Source organism: Orycteropus afer, unplaced genomic scaffold (assembly GCF_000298275.1).
Source record: "Orycteropus afer afer isolate SDZICR_OR568_19922 unplaced genomic scaffold, OryAfe1.0 scaffold00123, whole genome shotgun sequence".
NCBI lineage: Eukaryota > Metazoa > Chordata > Mammalia > Tubulidentata > Orycteropodidae > Orycteropus > Orycteropus afer.
Genome location: NW_006921710.1, coordinates 5,921,734 through 5,930,706, shown reverse-complemented (window position 1 = coordinate 5,930,706; position 8,973 = coordinate 5,921,734). Strand labels below are relative to the sequence as shown.

The 8,973-nt window shown below is 47.4% G+C and overlaps 1 protein-coding gene across 1 annotated transcript; it reads left to right on the top strand.

Moving 5' to 3' along the window:
- Positions 1–185: 185 nt before the first annotated feature.
- Positions 186–8,680, top strand: SWI5 (SWI5 homologous recombination repair protein). The gene is made up of 5 exons (XM_007944363.1): positions 186–208; positions 363–456; positions 6,150–6,271; positions 6,940–7,034; positions 8,616–8,680. Exons 1-5 carry the CDS (start codon positions 186–188, stop codon positions 8,678–8,680), a joined length of 399 nt encoding a protein of 132 aa, XP_007942554.1.
- The last annotated feature ends 293 nt before the right edge of the window (positions 8,681–8,973 follow it).

The following is an 8,973-nucleotide window of genomic DNA, read 5'->3' as shown; positions in this document are numbered from 1 at the left end:
TCTGACCGCCATAGTTCTTTTCTGTGGTGCTCGCCCTGGACCCTCCGGTGCTACAGAGCCCGCCGAAACGGAGGCCTGGGACTCCAAGACTTAGGAGGTGGGAGAGGAGCAGACAGATGCGAACACTTCCTTTCTGATTCTTCATAACTCTGGCCCAGACTTTCTCGTCCCCTCAACCACTGACCATGTCCAGAGAAACCATCCAGTCGTCCTGACATGCCCCCACCCCTCAGAACCTCCCCTTCTTTGGGTGTCCCTGCCCTGATCCCTGAGGTCTATCTCTACCCGCACAGCTGGTTCTAGTCACTCCAGCTTCCCAACTGCTCCTCCTCCCACGCCCTACAGTATCCCTTAACTCCCAGAGCCGACTCCAGGCCCAACCAGCCTTCTCTCGGATTCTTCTCCAGGACCCAACCCGGACTCTCCAAAAGTTGCCGCGGGGCCTTCCGATCCCCTGTGAGTATGTTCGTGCCCTGCCCAGACTCACACCCCTACACCCCGCTCCTCCACCGTGTGTGTCGCGGCTGTTCCCCGCACTCCTGTCCATCCCCACCTACTGCTGACTGGCCTTCAGCCGTGTTCTAGGTCGTCCCCCATCCGACCTTCTTCTGTTGAGAAACTCCAGGTCATCTCTCCATCCCTGCCCTTCCCACCCCTGCACCTATCTTTTTCCTCCTGGCCACCAAGCTTAGAAGAAGAGTGTCTCGCCCTGTTGGAGGCCAAATCCTTTGCTTGAAATCCCACCCTAGTTGCTCTCCGCCACCTCCTCAGATACATTTTCGGCTCTCCGGAGTCAACCAACTCACCCAGCCCTTTTTTTCTCCCCCGGGTTTTAAAACTTTACTTGCATATTTTAAAAGTCGTGCGTTCCAATAATTAAAATCATTTTGAACAATAGCAAAAAAAAGCGACATTGTTTAAAATGCATGGTACAGCCTGTAGCTTTGCGTTAACCTATCCATTGGTGGCCCATTCGGCTGCTTTTCCTTCACCACGAAAGTTCTTTTAGTCCCTGCCTAGTGGGTGGGACGGGTAGTTCTTGATTCTTCGATGTGAAAAGGGGCGGAGCGGTCATTTAAACTTGATCCATTCTCTTTGCATCTTACAATGCCGAACAGGCAGAAGGAAAGTAAGGAGATGCTTTGGGGATGTACAGTGGATATTGGCAGCGCCACCTCATTATGATTCGCGGGCTTGCTTTTCTTGTTCAGTGGTTTCTGTTGAAGGCCTTGGATTGTTTTCTTGCGTGTCTGTCTTCAATTTCGATTTATCGAATTTCTCAATCTCACCCGTACCGAGTTTGTCAGACACGGTTGTGGAAGACGCAAGTGAGGTGCAAACTGGTGGGGTCCGCATTCCCAGTCCGTGTGCTCAGTGGCGGCGGCTGAATGCAGCGGAGCCCAGCCCTGCCTTTAAACAGTCCCAGAACTCGCCAGTGGGGAAAACGTTGTGTTGACTCTTGTCAAGTCCTTTAGTACTGATCATCTTTATTGTGGCAGACTACATTAAAAACGTGGTCTCCTCTTCCTTCTTCCCCCTCCCTCTGGGGTTATCACCACTTTCAAGTTAGATGGGGAAAGACTTGGTGTTCATTTGTTAAGCAGCTGCTCCAAGCTGGGCACCAGGTCACAGGTGTGTGCCAGACAAGCCCTGCCCTCCTGCAGCCACAGCCTGAAGAGGATGCACAGACAAAATTCCGGACATTCTGACATTCTGTGAGGGGTAGCCCCAACTTAGGGGTGCAGTGAAGCACGCCAAAGGTGATGAGGTTGGGGCGAGGCCCAGACGACTTGGAAGAGCATGAGCTTGCCAGAAGCACTGGGTTGATTGAGTTTCTTGCTGAGGGTACATTGGTGTTGCTTTCTGACAGAAATTCAGTTTGTCTTTGTTTTCCGATGATTCTTGACTACCCAGCATGCTGTTCTTACTCATATTGATTCATTCATTCCTTTTTTTTTAAATTGTGATTTGGGTGAAGATTTACAGAGCAGATTCACTTTCCATACAGCAGTTCATATACACTTTGTCTCATGGTCTGACCACAGTTTACCACAATTCAACAGCTTCCCTCCCACTTCCTCCCCATAGTTACCTCTTCCCAGTGTCCATCCCTCCATACACTCCTGCCCTCTTGATCTGTCTCCCTGTGCATAAGCAGCCCTTCTTTCTCCCATGATTGTTCTCTCCAAGGAGTGTATCTACCTGAGGTAAATGTTCAACTCATATGCCTGTCTTTTGTTTGGCTGGAAAACCACGGGTGTGGGTTCAATTCCAGACCTGAAGGCAGCTAGAGGCCATAGTCCCAGTGGTTCCGCCAGGTTCCATTGGACCAGCAAACCTGGTCCCCCCCTTTTTTTTTTCCTCCAAATGATTTTGAGTTTTGTTCCATATTGTTCTCCCTCTCTATCAAGGTCTCCTACATAGATCCCCTTCCAAATGGATGACAGTGGTAGCCAGGCACCATCTAGTTCTTCTGGTCTCATAGTCATATAGGCTGCACATCGGATGGTGTACCAGATGCTAGGACTAATTGTTTCCATGAATTTTGGTTTTCTGCATTCTTCTTTGCTCTGGACGAGGAGAGACCCATCGTTGCATCTAGATGGCAGCTTGCTAGCTTTTAAGATCCCAGTTGCTACTCGCCAAAGTAGGAGGTGAAACAATGTTTTGTATGGTATGTTATGCCAATTGAGCTTGATGTCCCCTGCGACTATGGTCCCAAACCCACAGGTTCAACTACTCGGTCCCTCTGGGTAGCTGGCTGTGACCAAGCAGTGACTACAACCTTGCCCCTTGGCAGCTGTACTATACACTGGGAATTCAGATCATTCACATAAACTTATAGGACCATTGTCTTCCAACCCTATACATGTTCTTGGATACACTCCCCATTTCATTGTTGTTATGTGCCGTCAAGTTGGCCCCAACTCATAGCGACCCCTCCTTGGGTTTCCGAGGCAATATCACTACGGAAGTAGATTGCCCCATCTTCCTTCCGAGGAGTGGCTGGTGGGTTTGAACCATCAGCTCTGGTTAGCAGTCAAGTGCCTTAGCCATTTCATAGACATACCTAATAGTTCAGCCTGTCTACCCATATATCCATGTTTGCCTTCACTGACAACACAGTACTGTATGGTGCAAAAGGGTTCATCTTTGTTGTCTGTACTTCCCATGTACCTCTCTATGTCTTTCTCATCCTCAATGATGCCATATTGGTCACTCACATTTGGTACATTGCCCTTCTCTTCACCTAAATCAATACTTATCTCTATCTATCTAACAGTGTTCTCCCTCCTCCCCTCCCACCCCTGGTAACCAACAAAGAAAATTTCCTTCTATAGATAAACCTTTCCTTAACTTTTATAATAATGGACTAATTCAATATTTGTCCTTTTGTGATTGACTTATTTCCCTCAGCATAATGTCCTCCAAGTTCATCCACGTTATGCTGTGTTTTGCAGATTCTACATTATTCTTTAGTGTTGCATAGTATTCCATTGTATGTATGTACCATAGTTTAGTTATCCATTCCTCAGTTGATGGACACCTAGGTAGTTTCCATCGTTTGGCTATTGTAAATAGTGCTGCGATGAACATGGGTGTGCATATATCCGTTCTTGTCATGGCTCTCGCTTCTTTAGGGTATTTTAACATATCTTTATTGAGCATTTACTTTGTCCCAATCAGCTTGCTTTACTTACATAATCTCTTTAAATCCTGCCAACAACCTTTGAAGCAAGTGCTGTTATCATCCCCATTTTATACTTGAGGACTCTGATTTTCAGAGAACTTAAGAGTCTCACAGTCAGAGAGTGGCAGAGCTGGGGGTATGAACTGAAGCAGTCTCAGTCCAGAGCCTGAGCTCTTAGATGGGACCCTCTGCTTTCTCTCTTTGGGCCTCTTTGAAGGTCCATTTTCTTGATGTCCTTCATCAGTTTTCTTTTTCCACTTGGCTGGCTGCCCTGCCTCCGGCTGCTCTTTATATAAATATGGGCATTTCCTCATGGTTCTGCCATCCTCCCTCTGTTGTTCTGCTGTTACACACTCCCTCAAAGACCTCACTCCTATGCCTTCATCTCATCTCAATGCAGGTGACTCTCCCATCTCTCTCTTCAGCCCTGGCCTCTCTTTGGACACATGCACTTGCCTGCAGGATATCTCTGCCTTCCCACTTACCAAGTCTGAAACCACAGTCTGCATCTTAACCAGAACCATAAACCAATGCCCTCTCCAGCTATCCTCATGTCTGTCAGTGGCATTCCAGGATCTCAAAGTGGTTGGTGTCTCTCCTCTTTTCTAACAAGCACCACAATTTATTATAATTATTCTTTTTCACACCACTAACCCCTCACTTATCCCATTCCACCCTGCTGAAACATGCTCATTCCCAAAACACATTGCTCTCTCTCTTGCCTTAGGGTCTTTGGATCTCCTGTCTCCTTAGAAGAATACTTTCTTCTGTCTTTTTGCCAATCTAATGCCTGCTCATCCTTTAGGGTTCAGCTTCTCAGAGAAGCCTTCTCTCAGTAGAGAGAGAGGTTGCCCTTTTATATACTCCCTTACGAGCTCTGGTAACACAGTAAGTAAGGCTTTTGGCTGATAACCAGAACATCAGCGGTTCAAACCCACCAGCTACTCTGCAGGAGGAAGATGAGGCAATTACTTCCATAAAGATTTACAGCTTTGGATACCCAATGGGGGTCACTATGAGTCAGAATCAGCTTGATGGCAGTGGCTTTGGTTTTTGGTTTTAGCATCCTATATAGCAACTTCAAAGCACTTTTCACACTTGTAGTTGCTTAGTTATTTTTCATTCACCTATTCATTTGACAAATATTGAATGCCTACTATGTGTTGGGTGCTGTTGTAGACACTGAAATCATTGGTGAACAAAACAAAGTCCCTGCCCTCATGGTTCAGTAAGGCAGAAATAGTAACAATAGTGAAATGTGTATCAGGTAGTGATAAACCAAAACCCACTGCCGTCGAGCTGATTCAAACTCATAGCGACCCTATAGGATAGAATAGCACTGCCACATTACGTTTCCAGGGCTGTAAATCTTTGTGGAAATAGACTGCCATATAGCTGGTGGGTTTGAACCACTAACCTTTTGGTTAGCAGCTGAGCACTTTAACCACTGCATCGCCAGGGCTCCTTGGGTAGTCATGAATGGTATAAAAAATGAAGGCTAAGGGACAGGGAGTGTTTGAGGAGTTACCATTTTAGGATATTCAGGGAAGGCCTTTCTATGAGGTAACATGAGCAGAGCTTAATGAAAATTGGAGATAGCTGAGGGAGGCACATAATTGGGTGCTTTGTATTTGAGACTGGGCTATCCATTCCACGAAGGCAGGGGCCAGGCTGGACATTTGTGCATTGCTGAGCTGAGGGCCTATCCCAGTTTCTGGCAGGTAGTCTTCAGTCACTACCTGTTGACTGGCTGAAAAGCACTGGCCTAAGAACAAGAACCAAGTCTTCCTTGATCTCTTCTTGTTTATCACACCTAAAGAGTTCATCCAACACACATTTCCTGAACGTTAGTCGTGTACCGGGCACTGGCCTTTGTAGCTGTTAGAGTTGGGAAGGGCAAAGATGAGCTGTAGCCCCAAGGAAGTGTTTTGTTTTCTAATGAGTGACATAGCCAAGTTGAGAGCAGAGCCCAGAAAGAAGCCCCTGAAGCAGATTCTTTTGGGTCAGATTGGGGACCAGGGTGAGCCTATTAGGATTGGGTTTGCCTGAGCAAAAGAAAACTCAAAATAACAGTGGCTTAAACAGTCATCAGGGAACCAGGCTTCTATCTCGTTCTGCCACTTCTCTCAACATGTCACTGTTACTTCATCATCCAAGATAGCTGTTCAACTCCAGCATGACACCCACATACCAGAAAGGAGGAAGGACCAGAAGAAGGCACGCTGTCTCCTTGAAGGATAGTTCTCAGAGTGGCACTCTTTCTGATTATATTCCATCTGCCAGGGCTTAGTCATAGGGTCATACCTAATTCCAAGGGAGGTTGGGAAATGCCTTATTTGAAGGGAAGGCACTACCTGTTACCAAGGCAGAAGGAGAGAGGAGGTATTAGGAAATAACTTGTAGTCTCTGAATTGTGGATAATTGGTTAGTCTGGCTAATGACTTTTTCTGCCATTCAGCGGCCATCTCCCAAGTCTGGCCAGGCTGATGGGGCCATTGAGGATTCTCAGCAGCTTGACATTCAGAAACTGAAGGAGAAGAGGGACATGCTGGACAAGGAGATCTCCCAATTAGTATCTGAGTATGTCTCGTTGGGTTCCTTGACATGGTTAAGATAACTTTTGATTAGCACCCAGTGACCAAAACTAATACTAGTTTAACATAAAAACAGGATTATGTCACTACACTAAGGGTGTCTCCTCAGCCTCTTGGACAGGGAGGCTCTTGGTGGTGGTGGTTGGGGCTGGCCTAGAACCAGGAACTAGAAAGCTATTATGAATGAGGTAGTCACTCTCCTGGTCTCTGTGGGGCCCATGTTCTCTGCCCTGTCTGCACACATTCTTCCTCTACAGGTGTGGTTTTCAGTGTCCGAACTTGGATTTTCCCATACACCTTGCTCCAGCCACCTGGTAGAAACTGAGCAGTCTGAATCTGCACTTCACATTTGTGGGAATCATGTGCCCATCTATGAGTCACTCAGCTGTGTCAGGGTCACATTGTAACAATATTTCTGGAGACAACTAAGGGTACAGGAAGCATCTATCAGGAATGACAGGCTAGGCAGGTACCCTGCCCTACCGTAAGCTTCATGAGGGCAGGGTCTTGTCATTACTATATCCCCAGTGCCTAGCACCTAGTAGACCCCTAGGGAATATTTGTTAAACAGATCCCTCATTACTATCTGAGCCTTAGGTCATTATCCACTTTCTTAAGGGATGTCTCTCCCTCTCACTCCGTCCCTCTCCGCAGAGGCTACAGTGTGGATGAACTGGAGGACCACATCTCCCAGCTCCACGAGTACAATGACATCAAGGATGTAGGCCAGATGCTGCTGGGCAAACTAGGTGAGCAGCAGGATCCCAGAGGAGCGACCTGGGCTTGGAGGGAGTCCCCACCCCCAAGGGATGAGTAGATTCTGCTCTTGGGCCTTTTCACCTGCCAACCCTCCCATCCTTTTCAGCTGCCACACTCCCTGCATGCCCTGTCACTCCTCACCCTGCCCTCCTTGGCCACTCAGATCAGCAGTTTGTACAGCTCTTACCTGAGTTCCTGGGTCACTTTTCCCAAGCACAGTGCCTGCTCTGGAGCTGCAAACTGAGGTCTGAGCATGGGCTTACCCAGCATGCTTGAGACCCATCCTCGCCTCAAGAGGCTAGCTTGTAAAAGAGGCAGGAAATGCGAGTGTGGCCCTTTGTGGCTCAAAATGGTATTTGAACAAAAATCTCACCATGTACAGGGTTTAAACCCAGGCACAGATACCCAGCCAGCCTACCCCAGAGGTAAGGAACTGTGTAGATGGCCTCATAAGAACCTTTCAGTCCCATCAACTGGCTCAGATTGGTGGACACTGATGTTCAGAGGTCAGTAGTCGTTTGGGATAATGTGCTTAGGTGGGGCTATTTGCCCAGTTGCTATGTTTATTTTAGCAGTCATCCCAGACATGCCTATCAACATGCAGGATTCTATGGATTCTTCTGTTTCACTGAAGAATGGGTCCAAGAGGAGGAGGAAAAAATCAGAAGGAGAGAAACATAGATGGATGAAGAGAAGAGGGTGACCAGGGCCCAAGGAGAAAGGAGTGTGAGAAAAGTGTAGCCTAGTGGTTAAGAACATACATTTGGTTGTTAGAACCCAGCTGGAGACCATCACTTCCAGGTCATATGCCCTGGAGTAGGTAACCTCACATCTTTCATTTATCAGTGAATACTTACTGAGCATTCACTCTGTGCCAGGCACTCTACAGTGCTGGAGACACTTTAGTGGTGGGAGTGGGGGTGTAGATGGGCCATAAGTAAATGAGCACAAACAATTATAAAATGTGTTGGGTGCTATGAAGGAAACAGGGAAGAAGTGGAGGTATGAACAGGGTGGCGGGGTGCAATAAAGTGATCAGGGAAGGCCTCTGAGAACTCTTCCCATGGGGAGAGGGAGGGAGGTGTGATGTTTGAAGGAGAATGGCAGGGGGAACAGCACCCCAGAAGCTCTGAATGCCAGGGCTTGGCACATGAGCATGCTAAGGAATCAAGGTTTTTCAGTGTTGGGATGAAATCCAGTTTTTATTTTAGGCAGATGACTTTAGCCATTCTAGGTGCAGAATGGATCATAGGGGAGCTACATCTCACTCTCCTGCAAAATGAGGTGAGGGTTTAGTGAGTTCTTGCAGGTCAAGTGTGGAATACAGTGCCTGGCGCATGGGGGAACTCAGACGTAAGCTGTACATGGGTGGCCAGGCAGGGAGAGGCCTGTAAGGAGTAGCAAGGAAGTTATCCAACTAGAGGAGAAAGAAGAAGGTATACATGTGGGCACTGACTTGAAGCAACAAATGTTGGTCATGGGTTGGTCAGGGCAGTGACACTGGGGACAGTGGCCACATTCCCTCCTTTTTCTTCCCCACTGAATATCTATTCTTTCTTCCTTTCTTTCAGCAATTATCCGAGGTGTCACCACCAAAGAGTTATATCCAGAATTTGATCTAGATGTGAATGACTGAGCAGAGAGGGCTTAGAGCCCCTTGTTCATGACCAACTGGGACAGGCAGGCGTGAATATGAGAAGCAGTGAGAACCCATCCAGGCACCTGCAGGGTTTCCTGAGAGAAGAGAGAAAATGTCAGAAGCCGCCTTCTAGACAGCTGGGAATGAGTTGGGAGGGGAGCAGGGAGGAAGGAGTGTACGGGTATATGTATCCTATTTATAAATAAATAAATACATGAGCGATCTTGGTGTCAGTCTATGCATGAATCCCCTCCCCACTGACAACTCCCTAATCCTATCAGGAGAAAGAG

Excerpts from the sequence above, each read along its gene's own strand:
- SWI5 (XM_007944363.1), top strand. The coding sequence starts at position 186 with ATGTCCAGAGAAACCATCCAGTC. Across the intron at positions 209-362 it reads TCCAGAGAAACCATCCAGTC|AGCCGACTCCAGGCCCAACC; the intron begins GTCCTGACATGC and ends CTTAACTCCCAG. Across the intron at positions 7,035-8,615 it reads GATGCTGCTGGGCAAACTAG|CAATTATCCGAGGTGTCACC; the intron begins GTGAGCAGCAGG and ends CCTTTCTTTCAG.